Source organism: Gymnoscopelus microlampas (assembly GCF_963454915.1).
Source record: "Gymnoscopelus microlampas genome assembly, chromosome: 24".
NCBI lineage: Eukaryota > Metazoa > Chordata > Actinopteri > Myctophiformes > Myctophidae > Gymnoscopelus > Gymnoscopelus microlampas.
The window spans coordinates 28,983,092-29,001,632 of NC_139961.1; the positions used below are offsets into that span (position 1 = coordinate 28,983,092).

The 18,541-nt window shown below is 39.2% G+C and overlaps 1 protein-coding gene across 3 annotated transcripts in view; it reads left to right on the forward strand.

Annotated features, from left to right (window-relative positions):
- LOC311040720 (ankyrin repeat domain-containing protein 10-like) overlaps positions 1 to 18,541 on the forward strand; it is a 454,992-nt gene that overhangs the window by 9,157 nt on the left and 427,294 nt on the right. For 2 of the 3 annotated variants that reach the window (XM_084051068.1, XM_084051069.1), the window contains 4 exons: positions 1,874 to 1,965; positions 9,039 to 9,286; positions 11,962 to 12,051; positions 14,904 to 16,914. In XM_084051068.1, coding sequence (XP_083907194.1) covers positions 1,874 to 1,965; positions 9,039 to 9,286; positions 11,962 to 12,051; positions 14,904 to 15,379 — 906 coding nt within the window. In that variant the 3' untranslated portion in view covers positions 15,380 to 16,914. Of the gene's footprint in view, positions 1 to 1,873; positions 1,966 to 9,038; positions 9,287 to 11,961; positions 12,052 to 14,903; positions 16,915 to 18,541 lie in introns of those variants that run through there. The other variant, XR_014600291.1, reaches the window with a different exon arrangement.

Here is an 18,541-nt window from a genome sequence, read left to right on the forward strand (position 1 = left end):
AATTAATTTATGTTACTCTCATGGTCAAGGACAGTCTTATTAAGTAGCTGTGAGTGTGATCACGTCTTTTCCCCGGCCGGCACTCATGAGTAAACCTTCAATGAACAAAATGTTCAATTCCACACTGTGCAGAGGGCACCAGGGGGTTCTGATGGGCTCAATGTTCTCAAACATGTTCATGTCAAGGACCTCCAAATTGATATGTATTTGGCCACAGACCCCCGCTTGAAAAGATTTTGTGCCAGGGACCCCCATAAGAGAAGATTTGTCCAAATGTTTTGGAAAAGCAGATATACAACAACACATAGCATCGTGATGAGTTATGGGCTTGTAGAATGTTCGAATAACCGAAAAAGTAAATAGGTTTATTTTAAATGTCTGTAGTATAGACAGATTAGACACTTAAGTTACTGTTCCTCATTTAGCTGGGGACCCCTTGAAACCCCTTTAAGGACCGGCATGGTCTAGACTCTAGAGAGCATAAAGCAGTTCCTCTTCTTTGCATTCCTCATTTATGCCGTCACATTATTATCCTCCAGCCAGGTTAATGCCACAGTTAGTTATGACTATCCTTCGCTTTCATCTGCATTGTAACCTCTTGTTTTACGAGCAAACGCTGCACAGCTTTGGTTCAGCCTTGTAAACCCAAGCAGCCGAGACGTCATAAAGGTTTATCTCACACAGGCATTGTCTTCATTTAGTGATCCATTATCACAATTGTTGATGTCGTTTTTTGTTGTCGTCGCATGCCAGAGCTCATCAAAGGGCGACTTCTAATGGTGTAGAAAACGGCCATCATCACCCGTCGCTTACTTACTCAAGTTACTACTACAACATGCATTTCGTTTCCGTTAACACATGGTCATCTGGTGGCGCGCTCTTGGCTCTGGAATATTTTCCGCAGAATCATCTACTTGTGGAAGACCAAGATGCTTTCTGCTCTCTCAGGGACAGTTGCCACTGGCAACCGACTCTAAATGAATGCTTGCCATCTGTTAATAGTTGCAGCGAAAAACTCGGTGATATGTTTTTACTGTCCATCTGGAGCACTCCCCGAAACCAGAGAACAGAGAGTTTTAGTGAGTGTTTTTTATTCCAGGTATAAAGTATGGAGCTGCTCTGTGGATCATTTGAGACAGGATTTGTAGACATTCAGAACCAATCTGTTTATGCTGAGACGGGATTTCCACAGTTAGGATTCAGAAACTGTAAATGTTTAGTGATACATTCAGGATTTAGAACGTTAAATTAGGGGCTAGTGGACACACTTTCCTGTGCTCCGCTTTGCAATTCAAATCCATGTCTCCTTGTTTTCATGTGAGCATTTCACATGCCTAATTTACACAATTAGGTGCTGCTGTCAGAAAGGCCAAAAGGAGCAGTGGGTGCTGAAAAGAGAGTAACGTGGTTAATTGAGCGAAGAATATTGCATTATTAACAACGCGTTTAGCGCTGACAGTCATACTTAAGCAAACGTTTACATTTATTTGGTTGCTAGGGCCACTATTGTGGCTATTTTATTGGCAATATTCATAAAACATTTTATTAAGCACTTTATTAGATCATTTTTAAATGAATGAATTGATCAATCTTATTAACCGCTTAAGCCCTGTTTTAAATAGACAATCTACAAGATCTAAATGCACCGCAATGCATTGCAAGCTTGTAGATCTGCTATTTTTTATATAATAATGACATGTCCAAAATACTTTAATTTTTTTAAATTTATTTTAAATAATCGATTAAATCTATTAGTTTGATTAACTGTTGCAGCCCACCTCTCTCAATCACATTCTGCAACATCGGGCTGCAGGAGTGCCTGGTGTCCAACCTCTAAAGCAGCTCTACTTTGTTTTGCATCGTCTGTTTTCAGGATTATGTGGGTGAGACCCCCATCCACAAGGCAGCCCGGGCAGGTAGCATGGAGTGTATCAAGGCCCTCTTGTTGCAGGGCGCTAAGCCGCAGTAAGTACCCTCCAGAGTCCATCTTCTGTCCAACCAAGTACACTACACTCTTACCATGTTAAGGTCGGACACCACAGCAACAATGGTATTGTGATTTATGAGGGACTCTCGTACACACGGTTCAGTCCTGTACTTGCTGTATTATGGCAGGTAATAATGAACAGACCAGCCCTATATTTTATAGCTGTTTAAGAGCCTACACACTGAGAGGCAGAGCGAGAGAGAGAAAGACAGACAGCCAGAGAGATCGGAAAGATCTGAAAGACACATGAATTGGATATGTTATTTGGATAATCTGACTCTGATTATTCATTATAAGGAGGAGAGATAGCCCAGGCTGTCAATGCTCATTCAGAAAAACGCTCTGAAAGTAATCCAAACGATATCATTCGTGGCTGTCGTTGTCGCTATAGTTGTAGTCTGGACTTTGCCATCCACTTCAGTTTGAAAGATTTTTAAGACGGCATATTTATAATTATCATTATAGTTATCATGCTTGGTGTGAACACCACTTTACAGTCTAATCTGTGCTTAGTTGCCACTTTGGCTCAAGCTACTGTAGATGGCTTTGTAATATAAATCTGGTGCTTAGGGGACTGGGCCTTTGCATCAAATGGAGGTCTGTAAGGATTTGGCCGGGCTGTGACTAGTCCTTAAGCTCATTTATATTTTGGTGTGTGGGGGGCAGGGGGGGCTACAAATCCTCATTGTAGAACTCACCAGGCTCCTCCTTGAGAGGGAGTGAGGATGTTACATATCAGAAATGCTTTCACAGGCTTTTGCTAATCTTCCAAAGCACACTGACGGTGTCCCTCATCAATGCAATTGTTGCTGTGGTTGTCATCTCTAAACTTAGCTTGTTTGTTTCTAAAGTTTGTTGATTTATTGTCTCTGTTTTAGGTCAATATATTGGTGTTGGCGTTTGACAGGACATGGGTCAAATGCAAGATTTCTTCCCCTTTCCCTGTTGTGGCCATTTCAGAAATTACACTAAGAAACACAATTTCTGCACTTCCGTCATTATACAGCACATTTGGTCCCTGAAAATATGTATTTGACAATTGAGTAAAATGTAAAGTTACAAAAAGTTTGGACCGCTCTACTTTGACCTGCTTATTCAGAGATCATTAAAACTGGAGCCACTTATTAATTTTAAGAACTCAACCGATTCCTGTACATGTTAAAAACTTGATCTAGTTTTCAGTTTACTAGTGCTATTAACCCAGAATAAATGGGCTAGTATCCAAAATATTTGGATGCGTTTGGTTTTTATTTTCAATTGCAGATTTAATTGGTTTAGTTTTAGAATTTTGGGAATTACATATTCATCCCTGGGGAATTGATTTAACCCATTTAGACCTGAGGCCGATGATAAAAAATGGCTTTTAAATCCTAACAGTTTTCCAAAAAACGTATGTTACTATATATTTAGCTAAAATCTAAAATGACACAGATGCTTTCCTGGATTGAATGGGTTAACATATCCTAAATATACATGTATATAGTTATCAAGGATATTCCTTTAAGAAATATGCATTTGAACCATGCTCCTTTCCAAACCTGACTTAAAATTGATTTTAATAAGTGAGTTGTGTTTAGTTAGTTAGTTAGTTTGTATAAATCCTTTGTGTGTATAATTCAGTTTTCTTTAACAGCTTTAGCAATAAATAATTAGTTCTCACCTGCCGCATGTAATAAGGAGGTAGCATTGGCGCTAAGGCGGAGAAGCTCATGTTTTTATTTTGTTAAATGGCAGTCCGTAAAAAATCCCCGGTCTGTTTTGGAGATTCACAAATACGACTCAAATGTCTTTGTCTGTACAGTTCCATATCTCTCCATGGCTAAGAAAAACCTTTAGGGCACGGCCCTACCGCACTTTTATTTTACCTCTGGGGCGGAATCTGCCAATGCTTTGTCAATGCAAATGCGTGGATTCTTGGAAAAAATCTGCAAGACCTAGAATCCACCAATTTGCATTGACAAAGCATTGGAAGATTCCGCCCCAGAGATAAAATAAAAGTGTGGTGGGGCCGTGCCCTTACGCTCCTACCTGTAGGGCAAGGTGAAATCCACAACAAAACAAAAACTGACCTCTGATGCTTAACTCTGGAGGGGTGGATACAGCAATGTCTCTGGGGGAAAATCAACCTTAAAAGGACGACATGCACAGCTGCAGAAAGCATTAAATTGATGAACTTGGGGGTAAAGGTGTAGTTTTAAATCTTCAAACAGCTTTAACAGTGTGGTTTAAGGACCCTTTGTAACGCCCCAGTATGCAGTATCAGAAACGGCAAAGGACGCCTAATATAAATGTAAATATTGCATAGCAACCACGGTTTTTGTGCAGGCACTTTCTTGTAGAAAAAAATTGGCTCAATATTCAATAATCAGTTTAAATTAGGATGTGTCTATCTATGGAGTTACTGTTTTATATAAGCAATATCTCACTCCTGGCCATGGAATATTACTGTAGGTATTATGTAACTAAACTAAAGGTGAACAGCGGCTGCTTAGGTGTCATATAATGAATGACAACATACAATATAGCCTAAAGTAAACAATAAAGTCAGCACAATGCTGGTTTGCTCCCACTCCACTAAAGTTCTGATCGAAACATTGACCCATTACTTCAAATAAACAGTGAGAGCAAATTAGCAGTGTGCAGACTTTATTGATTACTTTATGCTGATTTTCAGTTTGTCCTGCACCTTGTTACTAGAGTGGATGCTCTATGTCTCTTAACATACAGTAGCCTGTCATGATTTACTGCTTAAATATGATATGAAATAATAATGAAATTAGACACTATTTATTTAAGCCAAGCCATAATTTAAGCCAAGTCATAATCACGATCAACACAGCAACACAATATGTTATGGGCTGTTATGGATCATGGGATTATAACCCCCTTGGGGGACTCCTCTCAACAAAGGATAGAGTTTACGTGGTTCATTAATTCTGCTTTCAAATACTATAGGACTGAAGTCCTAAGCTAAGCGTGCTCTACTGACAATAGTTACTTTAATAGCAGACTCACAGCAAACAGTCTTAAGAAATTAAAAGGTCTAGCACTGTTAATAACTAGCTATCGACCTACAGTACGGATTTACATTTTTAAGATTTCAATTTCTTATTTTTATCTCACCAAATTCTGACACCGTCATTTTGAATCACTTGTCAAGTGCTCAGTGGACGTAAATGTAGCCAAATAAGTGTCAATACTTAAAGTACAAACTAAAATGATCTATCCAGAAGCTCAAATAAACACTTCCCATACAACCAGACTGAGCCATTCAACTGAGCGGTTTTATATTTAGTGTAGAGAAAGGCTCTTATCAATAACAATAATCATCAATATTAATACATTTATTTCTAGCTCTCATTTGAATCAAAACTAAACGTGACATGTTTCACTTAATCAAAATTGATTCCAAAGTCAGGGAAAACATAGTAAATGACTGCTGTATTTTTGCAGACTTTTTTTTTTTTTTTTTCATGAGCTTTTCGGCCTTAGCTAACCTCAGCCATAACAAAGGTTCCAGTTGACAGTCAGTGATGAGTGAACAGCACTTTTGTTTTTGTTCTACTATTGTTTTCACGTTTCCTTGTTTACATAGGACTAAAACTGCTCTAAATGTATAAATTCTTTATTTACAGAACTGTTTTGTGATGTTATATATTTAGCATTTTCTGAGCAAAGAAATGGCAGTTATAAGAATCCAACTGAAAAACATTGTCCTGGCTCAGAAAAAAAGAGAACGAACAAACAAACAAATCCCCTCCACGTTTTGATGTTTTTTACAGCTACTTGAATTTGAACATGACTTGATTTTCTCGAGTAATCCCAGAAAAGAGGGGAGCAATCCAAATAGGCACTGCAGAATCTGCCACAAGTGCTTCAGCGAACATCTTGCAGTGTTGCCATTGAGTGTTCTCACTATCGCTTCCTACAGTTCCTACACTCTGGCAAACTGTCGAGGTATTTTCCTGCAGTGATTGGTTTTAATGCTAGGAGAGCAGCCATGATAGCCAATGTCTAGACCTGCATGCTTTGCTTAGACATCCTGTAACTGTTAATCTTGTCCTAATTCAGATACTGTGCAAGCTAACTAACAATGGGGATTAGCAGTGCCCACGCTCTGGCCTTAGATTATAAGACATATGCAGTCTAGGCTGAATAATTGCTAGGCTTTAGAAGGAGAAATAGAGGGTGGATGAGTGCAAGCTTTGTTTTACACCAAGGATATGCATCAAATTAAATGCTTCCTTTTAAACGGGTTCTGTCACAACTTGAATGACTGGATTCAAGCCTATTATGAGATTCCATTTCAGTTCAACCACTTTAACCCTTGAGCATGTAATTATAGGCAAAAAAACAACAACAACAAACAGATCTACAGTGCTGCACTGGGGCGCATTGTTAGCTTGTAGATAGGCTATTTTCAGAATAATTTAGAAAACCTCTGTGCTTAAGTGGTTACACTTAATATCATGTACCACACAAGACGTCTTTGCATACTTGCAACGTTCCACATGTGGAATAGAGGAATAGATACTGTATGTGGCATGTACATTTAATTTGCCCAACTATTTTCACCCCTCTACCATTTTGCTGGTGTATCATTGTTTTTGATATTAAAGATATACCTTATATGTTGAATTAGGTACATGACTGATATCAACTAATGTCATTTTACAATAGTTGAAAATGAGTATACTTCTCATTTTGAATAAGAAATTATATTACAATTTTGGAAGAAAAAACATTATCCCAGGTTTAGATACTCTATTGTTTATTATTATATTATGGACTATTAGGAATTTTATGTATTCCTATTTTAATTAACCCTGCTCAGGTTATGGTCACGTACGATAATGTCTTTATTGAGAAAGCTATGAGATGATTATATTACTAAGTCAATACTTCACTTCAATAGAACAATATCAGAACCTGTTGGGGAAACATTTAATTTGATATAGGTGTAAAGTGGGATTATGTTTAAATAAAGTATTTCTACATTTGATTTGTTACAAAGTAGCTAATTTGTGGTGATTTTGTTTCATTTTCTTAATTCTGTCAATGCATTTTATGTTTAATTTGTTGTACAGATGGTCAGATGTTTTGTCTTAAACTGTGCCTAATCCATGAAGGACGAATCTCTCACATCTTGTGTTTTTTTTGGCATACAACAGCCACTCTGTTCTGGATTTTGACATACAGTAAATTAATGCTACCAAATAAGATAAGGATCTTGTAATATTTATCGATCAGCCATTGGATAAGTTTGAAGTCATATGACACCAAGAAGTAGAACTTTAACCAGAGTTTCATATCCTGTTGTATACACCAGACGTTTAACAGTATAACTGGTGTGTTTGACCGTTACTAGATACTTAAGACATTGGGCATTACAGTGTTTGCAAAATAAAAGTATTTGGGGTAAATGTAATTACAGAAATTAATAAATATATATGAGTTTTTTTTTCTACAATTAAATGTAATCTACAATCCAAGTTAGCAGGCCATCTCTACTGAATATTCATTGAAAACCCAAAGACTTTCCCCACATTCTAGACTGGTCATTCAACTCGAGTGGCATGTTTTTAATAACTATAAGAAAATGTATTGTCTAATTTTGGTACATGGAAAAATGAGCCGTGAACGGCATTGTATTGGCACATGGTGATGAAGAGTTTGTCCATTCATGGATTTTGAGCAGAAAGCATTGCAGTGGGAGATGGTTAACTATCAGGAATATGTTAATGCCATGAGAAGAATGTATTTAATGTCCCCAAGATGTGAATCGTGGTCCTTGACTCCTTGTTCAACTCTAGTGTCCCTATTCTGGGCATGTCATAATAGGCGAAAATAGGCAAATATTTGGTGAAAATAGCAGAGCAGATCTCACTGCAGAGTTTGTATACCGTACCAAAGATATTTGGTATACTGTAGAAGGAAAAATGGAGGGTAGCAGCAAATACAGACCCCTGAAGGAACCCTGGTCAACAAAATGTGCAGGGTTTATTATGTGTTATGTTTATTAATCCATTGGATCTTCTATAGAAGAACTGCACAACTTTGACATATTAATGTGCTTGACAACAGAACATCTTGTTGATGTTTTATACCATTAATCTGATTGAGAAGATAAGAACATACAGTGGTAGCATTAAGAAAGCTAGTGGCATTATAATGATCTCATCCGGAAATGGCTGTAACATTAAGATGCGAGTAGCATTAGAGTGATCTCATCCGGAACTGGACCGAAGCCAAGCCCTTAATGGTTTGACCACTGTGCTGCGTACATTGCTGGTGGGTGGTACGGTACAGAATATCATGACAATGTAACTCTCGGTCAAGCCCGTAATGCGAGCCAGCAAGAGCAAGAAGTTATTATGGTGTTGTTAATGCCATGTGTCCTAATAAGCCAAAGATAAAGAGATGGAAATGACAACATGGATCGGCTGGCAGTTGTTTAGGTACAGTACAGTGTAGCAAGTGACATTTAAGTAATTGAACAATTCACTATGATTGCTCAGTGTCTTGTAATGTTATATTATGAACTGGAATATATTTTTGGAAACTATTGGTATTTGGTAGATTTTAGTTTCTTTCTATAGCACATTTCAACCATTTCAAAGTGCTTTACAGAAAGGTATTAAGCATTGACACATTAAGACAGAGCATGAAGAGAGTGCAAAAAAGAAAAGAAAGTATTTTATTTGTAAAAAAATAAATCTTGTTGGTTGGTCCGAAGAAGAGAAGTTATGACCATTGAATTCAATTGCTTCTGTGTTGGCATATTCATTGATACTAGATCCTCTCCCATTGCAATATTTAGGGCAGGTTTCCCATCCTAATACCTTTATGTTCTTATTTCAGCGATGTATGTTATCAGTATAAGCTCTATGCACACAGCCTGAGGACAGTAAATCAATAGATATTTGTCAAACAGAATAGACAGAAATAACAGTCATATACGTAGATAGAGACTAGTTGTGCAAGTCATGTTAGAGCTAGCCTACACCGGTACATGGCAAGAAGGTTAAGATGCTCTTCTTCCATTGCACAGCTTGAGGAACGCCAGTGGGCTGACAGCTGCTGACCTAGCCCATGCCCAGGGCTTCCACGAGTGCTCTCAGCTCCTCACCAACGCCCAAAACCATCTCATTCAACTCAATGGATTCCATGCCAATGGAACCCTGAATGGGAACACTAACCTCTGCCAGGGTCAGAGCCTCCTTGCCAACGGTGCGGCCAGCAGAAAGAGGCTGCTGAACGACATGGAGACAGTCCACGTGAAGAAAGCCAGAACTGACGGTAAGGATTTCTTCATGCAGACTTAAAGAAAAAAGCCCACTGTTTTCACATGATCAGTTGTATCACTAGTAGATGAGCCAAATGTTTTAATTTCCAAATTCAGTCAAGCTGATTGATGATTCCCATGAAAGTGCCACACGCAAAACACCCCACCCTTATTTTTGCTACTCATCGTACACCAAAGTATATAGGGCTTAAGTGGTTAAACTCAAGTAGACAAACGTGCAGAAAGTTGCGACAATAGATATTTACGGGGCCAGAGCTCTGCTCTGGACACGTATTGTTATTCACATTATTCTGTCACTTCTTCTTCTGCCACTTTTCGCAGTTCTGGCTGAACCGCGCTGTCGGTTTTTACGAAACTCGGCCATATGGTAGATGGTCATGAAAAACGATCAAAAAATAATTCTCACAATCTTTCGTCCAAAGGTGGCGCTATAGCACTCAATTGAAAATGCCAACTTTGACCAGGTACAACTCATGCCCTGTTTGACCTACAGCCATGAAACTTGGATACACATATGCGTCTCCTCATGCTGAACAACTTTCACACTCTGACTTTTGACCTCTGACCTTTAGATCTCCCACCATTTTGAATTATATGAAAAACAGTCATTGGCTCCTAACTTCTGCATTTTTTCACTTATGGAAAATCCGTTGGAAATTTTTGTAGAAAGTGGTCCAAAGTTCAAGTACGAAACGTTTCGTGCAGATTGCTCAAAAATCCCAGGAGGAGATAGATTTTAACTATTACAGTTTTATGAAAATTATTCATCTGTGCCTAAAACATACATGCAGACTCACATTTCTTTGAAACTTTGCAGAAATGTACAGGGTCATTCCAAATATCACTGAAACCAATCTTACTCCAATTGGCCAAAAGGGGGCGCTATAGCAATTTTTTGAAAAGGCAGACTTTAAACAGGCATAAGTCATGCCTCGTTTGGCCGAAAGTCGTGAAACTTGCTTACACATGTGCCTTGACTCATGAGGAACACACGTATCGATTTGACCATTAAGCTCCGCCCTTAGATTTTCCGCAATTTTGAGCAGTTTGAAAAATACTTGTTTTTGCCAGTTCTGGCTTAACCGTGCATACGCTTTTTACGAAACTCGGCCATATGGTAGATGCTCATGAAAGACTACCAAGAAATAATTCTCACACTCATTCGTCAAAGGGTGGCGCTATAGCACTCAATTGAAAGTGCCAACTTTGAACAGGTACAACTCATGCCCTGTTTGACCTACAACCATGAAACTTCGATACACACATGCGTCTCTTCATGCCCGACAACTTTCGTGGTCTGACTTTTGACCTCTGAACTTTAGATCGCCCACCATTTTGAATTATATGAAAAACAGTCATTGGCTCCTAACTTCTGCATTTTTTCAATTATGGAAAATCCGTTGGAAATTTTGGTAGGCAGTGGTCCAAAGTTCATGTGTAAAATGTTTCGTGCAGATTGCTCAAAAATCCCAGGAGGAGATAGATTTTAACTATTACAGTTTTATGAAAATTATTCATCTGTGCCTAAAACATACATGCAGACTCACATTTCTTTGAAACTTGGCAGAAATGTACAGGGTCATTCCAAATATCACTGAAACCAATCTCACTCCAATTGGCCAAAGGGGGGCGCTATAGCAATTTTTTGAAAATGCAAATTTTAAACAGGCAAAAGTCATGCCTCGTTTGGCCGAAAGTCGTGAAACTTGCTTACACTTGTGCCTTGACTCATGAGGAACACATCTATCGCGTTGACCAGTAAGCTCCGCCCTTAGATTGTCCGCAATTTTGAGCAGTTTGAAAAACACTTAAACCCAGGATTTTTCAGCTATTTGCGTGAAACTGTATCATCTGTGTGATCTCCTTTTTCACAGTTACTTTCTGTTGGGCCAATGGCGTCTCCCTTAAATGAATGCCTCACAATCTCAAGGTCGCCAGTTCAAGCCTCACTTGATGCAGACTTAATTTAAGTTGAATTGCAAACAACATGACTGTATCAATGAATACATGTGCAAATGGTAAAGATAACCTGAAATGCTTATTTGAGAGTACGTTTTTTTCAACGTATGACATACTTCATTCTGAAAATAGCTGATCTACAATCTCACAACTTTTCATGGTTTGTGAGCTTGTAGATCGGCTACTTTCACTAGTTTTGGTTCTGAGGAGATGTACAATTTCTTCATTGGTAAATGGTTTGTGAACGAGTGATCTTAGTGTTAGTGGAACATCGGCTTGGTTCATGAAAGAAGGCAAGAGTTTATGATCTTCAACAGACAATATCAGCCTGGACAAAGCTATAGCACTATAGGTAGTGTTGCAGCCTATTAGTCTGAAGGTTGAGAGTTCGAATCCTGTTAATGGCAGAAGGTTGAGATGTCCAATCAAACCATTATGTTTCCATCTCTCTCTCTCATCAATCTATTGTTTCCATGTCACTCTCTCTCTCTTCAATCTATTCCGTTTCCATGTCTCTCTCTCTCTCTATTCACTGGCCCCGTATTATCGCTGCTTGCAGCTATATTCTATAATTGTTTCTCACTTTTTGTCCTGAGTGCCCAGAACTTTATTTCCTGTTGATCCAGGAGCACCTTCAAGACTAATAGCCTATTTCAATCAAACCGAGGTATCAGTCCGTTAAATCCACGTTCAACATTCCTCCTTACAGTTGTAGACCTGTCCATGAGGATGCTGCAGAACGGAGGTGGTGAGGAACTGGAGAGCATGCACGTGGAGTCCGCACAGGACGTGCACTCAGGTGGGACTCGTCTCGTAACATGTGGCCCTATGGTGTCTGGGTCAGAGGAGGACTGGGGGCCAATGGAGAGCCCCTCTCACGGCCCCAAAGAAATGGAGAACTCCACCATGGCCTCCATACAGATCCCTTATAGCTGCACTAATTCCTACGCTTATCTGTAATGGGCTTTATCCAAGCCGAACATGCTAGAATTGTTCTTTTATAGAAATATGTGTATGCTGGGTTCAATATGGTCTTGTGTTAAGATTTATGGCAAGAAGTAAGCTTGTTTTATATTCTATGTTGAGACGTGTTGCTATTAGGGTTGGGTGATAAGAACAAAATCAGATATCACAATATTTTTTACCAAATACCTCAATATCGATATTGTGATGATAATATATTGTGACAATATCTTTCATTTTTCTAACATGTTCAAAAATAGCTCACAGCTTGTAGATCATCTATTTCTTGCTATTTTTTCAAGTATAAAATAAGGCCTGTGTGATTTTAAAGCAGGAAAAGACAACACATGCCATATCACCATATTACGATATACAAAATCCCAGAATAAATCCAAGTCTCATATCACTATGTCAATATAATATGAATATATTGCCCAGCCCTAGTTGCTATACAATGTTATGTGTTGATCTCTAATGTTTTTCTAAGCAACTCTTTCTAAGCCATCCAACCTGAAAAATATGCATCTGGCATGTTCATGTTCAACAATCAGTACATGCATATTAATTCATGGAAGACGTGTGCATTTTCCTCATTTAACATTGAAACAAAGGTTTGTGATAACCTTTTTAATCAGACCTTTCAGTTAGTTTTCTGTGCCACCATGGAATTTGTTTTTGCACTACAGTCTTTGTCCATTATATTTACTGTCGGCTTGAGCTACAGTAGCTCAAGTGAAATTTAACTTATTCCACGTTGAGTGGATCACATTTTTGTTTAATGGACCCGTGTCCCGTCTTGTTTCCATTTGATTGGTTTCATAAACCACATGGCATGAAACTTGTCTCGTAAGTTTACACATTCCATCCTCAAATTGATTTATAGACCTTTTTTTTATATAAACAATGCCATTTTGTAGTGTATTTAGTGAAATGTAATCTTTGCTTGAATGATTCTTAAAAGAATATCATACCTAGGGGCGTCTGGGTGATGCAGGGGTAAGGTTCCCTCCCACCACCGCGGAGGAGACTGGGGTTTGATTCCTCCACGGTGAGCGTGCTCCTCCAGCACGTGTTACTGTGTGTCCTTCAGGTGAAACTCCTCACTGTCTAGGGTAAAGAGGCGGTTGGCGACTCCACGTGCATCGGAGGAGACATGTGGTTGTCTACACCAGTGGTTCCCAAACAGTGGGTCGGGACCCATACGTGGGTCGCGGACCAATTTTTATGGGTCGTGAGTAAATACCCCTTTATTTTTATTAGTTTATCATTATTATTATTTCAAAAGATTTCCCTAAAATTAGCAAAAAATGCAATTTTTTTCATAAGTTAACCCTTCATACATTTTTCAAAAGAATTCCATTAAAGAAATCCATTAGAAAAATACTTTTAAGAAGTAGTGAAAATAGCAGATCTACAAGCTCACAACACGTCGCATTTCGACATGTTGTGAGCTTATAGATCGGCCAATTTCACTAGTTTGGATCCCGGGGAGACATCAAATTTCTCTTTTGGGTCTCGAGCTAAAAAGTTTGGGATCCACCTGTCTACACCTTCCCCAAGAGCAACAGTAGGGTTTCGGCAGTGACAGGGACTATACACAAGGGGGGAATTGACATAACGACTAAGCGGGGGACTTACTTACTTGCAGTAGGCTGTAATTTCAAAAGGGAAGCTATTATAAGTGAGCCCATTTTGCACTGTGAAGTTGATTATAGAAAGAATTATAAATGTAGCTTGGTGATTAAGTGCTTTTTCTAATGTATGGCAGAATAAATTTCAATATAAAACACAGCTTTTTTTATATGCAACCTTTAAGCTAACTTTTGGGCTTGTGCAATGCTAAAAACAGTTATGCACTGTTTATGACTAGTTTTCAACCTCATGGTGTAATGTTGAATCAAAATTAGCAATGAAAGGCCTACTCTGTTTAAGAAATAAAGCAAATTATTATACCATATGATTCAGTTTAATTCTTAATACAAACATTCACTTATGTTCGGCCTGTACGTAGTTATACTCTACTCTAGGTGTGTGTGGGTGTGTGGGTGTGTGGGTGCGTGGGTGCGTGGGTGGGTGCGTGCGTGCGCCTGTGTGTGTGTAGATATGGGTTCTATACTTGATAGAAATATTATTAGGCTGCAATCTCAATATATATATTATTTTCTAATTTTTCTAATTATTTGTGTCTTGAATTGCACATATTAATTATCCTGCTCAAACCACAGTAGCACAGTGTCCTGTGAGACAGCAGTAATTTTCTACTTTTGCTATAAGACTGCCCCCTAGTGGTTACACAGATCAGGGACAAGTGAGACCACAAAGACTATAGTTGCAAGACAGTAAACTGACCTGGTATATTGACCGCTACAAGACACAATTATATTTCACTGTTTGATCTTATCACTTGACAAGTGACACCAGTGGCATCTTGTGAGGGTACAGATACAGTTCTTTAGGGACAGCAAACATGGACATGGCAACTTGTCCCGAATGTTTATCTGGACATGGACAATATGTGCAAAAACAAATTTGTCCCTGTATTGATAGTCAACAAAAATCAATGCCTTATATTTATGAGGAGACTTGCTTACATTTGCCATGAACCTGCCAGGCTGTATTCCTGGATGGACTTTTCACTACATCTCTTCACCACTGAATCTGACCCATGTCTTCTTTTGAAAATGGCAGAGGAGGACCCCAAAGCCATGTACAACGGTCATAGCGTCCCCAACTCTGGCTCCACCAATGGACATTACGACGCGCGGCCTCACGCCAACGGAGTCAACGGCTCGGCCTCCTCTGCTGCACAGTGGAGATCGCCGGCGCCACCACGGTCCGCAAAGAACGAGCTCTCCCTGGCGTTAACCAATCGGGAGTCGGGGCAGCAGACGGCCCCCGGCGGCGGTCGCTGCCCGACCGACATGTGCGGCTCGTTGCACCTGGCGGAGAGCCCGAGCAGCTGCGTCGCCTATCGGCCTGCCTGGGGCATGATGGGATCCGACGCGGGGGACTCGCTGCACTACGGCCACTACCACGGTTTCGGGGACACCGCGGAGGACCTGACCGAGACCAGCAGCCGCCTGGAGCACAGCATCAGTGTGTACGCCGAGCAACATTACAACCAGGCCATGGTCAACACCATGCAGCTTTTCCACGGTTCATAAGTGGAGAGACACCAAGCCTTGTCTTTAACCACATGAACCCTATTGTCCCTATTCTGGGGGCAAACATTTGCCAAAAAATTGCCGATCTACAACCTCACAAGGTGTCGCAATGCAACGCCTTGTGAGCTTGTAGATGCAATGACATTTGGTGTAGAGGGAGAAAAGGAGAGGTATAGACCCCTGGGGGGACCCCAGTCAACGGGTTTAAGTGGTTAATCAGATCAACGGCTACAGTTGCGTCCCAGTTTCTGCTTTAGTCTGCCTACCGTATGTTTGACTTTGTTTGCACTCTTTATGGCAATGAGGTGTGATGAATTTTTGCAGACGAGATCAGTCCCTCCCAGAAGGTAACATAATCACTTTTCAAATGACCTCAGTCCAACTCCCACGTTTTCCGTGCCCAGGGACCGTTCGCCTTAAACTTAACAGTTAGGGATTTTGTAATGAGACTGAAAGGGCCGTGTTGTCCCATATCTACCAAAGGAAAGAGATAAGTTAGTCTTTTTTTCTCCTTCTTTCTGAAAAGTTGTTTTACAATATATAGTTCCAGAGATTGTGGTTGGGGTAACCTAATTCTAGTTGATATTGGTGGGTGCGTACTGTAGGCCTTTTGCAAAATGGCAAAATGTATGGAAGACGTATGTAAAGACATTGCCTCCTTTCTGTCAGCACTATTAGAACAGAAGGGGAATGTTTTGTAGACTAATGTATGTAATGGTAATGTGTGTAATTTGCTTAGGGTGGAACAGTTTGTGTTCAATAAAACTGTCCCATCTGGTATGCCATGCTTGTTTTGCATTGCATATGTGAGTGGGATGAGTTTTGGTTTAATTGTGGCCAGTGAATTTAATAACAGTTGTAGCTAATCTGCCTGGGGAGTTGTATGAGAAACTCTTATAAAGCTGCAATACTGTTCTGCACAGTGAGTTTTCACTGTTTGAATGTAGAGCTATACGCTAAATGTGCACAATTCTGCCAGCTAATTTAGACATTCCATCAATTTTTTTAAATGTAAACAGCTACCAAAATGACAGTAGTTTTGTTTTCACAACTATTAGTATTTTTTAAAGATTTATTTGTGTATTGTGCCGTCGCATCGGCTATGTTCAAACATTTTTTTTACTTTTCTTTCTTATTAAATGACAAAAAATATATTTAGAATAGGGCTTAAGTGGTAAGTAAGCGGTGATGTTTGTTAATCTCAGTGGAAGTGGGGTAATGGTTTAAGCAGCATGTAAGCTACTGTCATCTTCATAAAAGCCTCATATGGTCATCCTGTGTGTTGGTTATATTACTTTCACCGTTCACCAAGAACAACGAAAGACAGACTTGCTGCTCCACAGGGTTTATGTTATGTTATGTCAAATAAAGGAAATTGTTCCACCCCTGTAGTTTTACAGAATTTACATATAGAACACTTGTGTTTTTTATACTGAAGTCTTCGTCATTGTTTTTTTCCACTCAAAACATAAAAAAAGAAAACTGACCGTAAACCTGTATTTTGACTGAAAATGTTATTAAATGGTTGCAGTCTCTTGGTTAGTTATTTTCTTCATGATACACTGTGTGTGTGTGTGTGTGTGTGTGTGTGTGTGTGTGTGTGTGTGTGTGTGTGTGTGTGTGTGTGTGTGTGTGTGTGTGTGTGTGTGTGTGTGTGTGTGTGTGTGTGTGTGTGTGTGTGTGTGTGTGTGTGTGTGTGTGTGTGTGTGTGTGTTTGTGTGTATTTTGCATCAATGTGATGTTAGGTTAAAATCCACAGACAAGTACCCAGCGTTGTTTTAATGTATGTTTTAAGTATTTCTTCAATAACAGGTGTCACCCTGTCTATCCAGGTCTTTAATAAACAGAAAAAAATCAGGTGGAAATGCCAATTCTATTCAAATCAGGATGGAAAACTCACACAGGATACAGGATAAACAAATGTAATTGGAAGTGATGACAAAGAAATGAGCAGACAAAATGGAACTGGAACACTATACAATTTAAGCAGATAAATGTGTACTCTTTCCTTATTCTTTTCCTCACTTTGCCCTAACCTAATTTAGTTCATAATATATTTTAAGTTTGGGTCCCAAGAGTCCCTTCCTAGAAATGTAGTGGAGTCAAAATAAAATATTTCTATTTGAAATGTAGCTGAGTGAAGGTCATGCTTGCAAAGAAAGAAAAGAAGGGGAAAAAACCCTCCAAAAACATGTACTCAAGTAAATGTTCTTTTGTTACTCTGTTACTGTCCACCAATGGCAACATCTTTGCATTCATAGTGTAGTCTATTCCCTTGAGAATAATCCCAAATGTAACAGGATACGTAGGCACTATAGGGAAATCTGGGCACCTCAATGTAAAATTGACAAAATGTAAAAAAAAATAACATTTTAAAAATGGTCCTCAGTAAAGTAAAGCATACATGATTAGAACATGTTTAAACATTTGACAATTAAGGTCTAATATTTCTACAATTGCTACTATTTCTACTATTTTGGGGCATAAACAAGAAATTGGAGTATTTCCAATTTTCAATACTTTTAATTACTCCACTCTCAGAGGCAAATATTGTACTTTTACTCCACTATAATTATTTGAAATCTTTATTTACTTTGCAGATAGAAATTATTATATTATAAAACATACATTAACCACTATTTTATACATTTACAAGCTCACAAGGCATCTTGTAGATCTGCTATTTTCAAACATTTTAGAAATTTTACTTTTGGTACTTTTAAGTATATTTTGATGCCAATACTTTTGTACTTTTACTGAAGTAACATTCTGAACACGGTCCTTTTACTTGTTACAGAGTATTTTTATATTGTTGCATTGGTACTTTTACTTTCAAGTAAAATATCAATCTGAGTACTTCTTCCATCACTGTTCAAAACCATCCTCTCTCTGTAGCTCACGTGTCCGCGCACCGGCGCGTCACCTGCGCTCCCAGTAAGGACACATCCCCGTCACGTGTGAGCAGCGCTCCGCCCCCCGGGACTCTTCCATTACGCAGGGGTGGAGGCTATTGTAACGTAAATGTCAATAAGTAACTTCGAGGTGTAAAAAGACAAACAGATCACTGTCTCGAATGTTCCGCCTCTTCACAGCGGTAAATCATTAAGCTAACAAAGCACACCCCCTCCCACACCACCTTGACAAACATCATGGAGTTCTTCA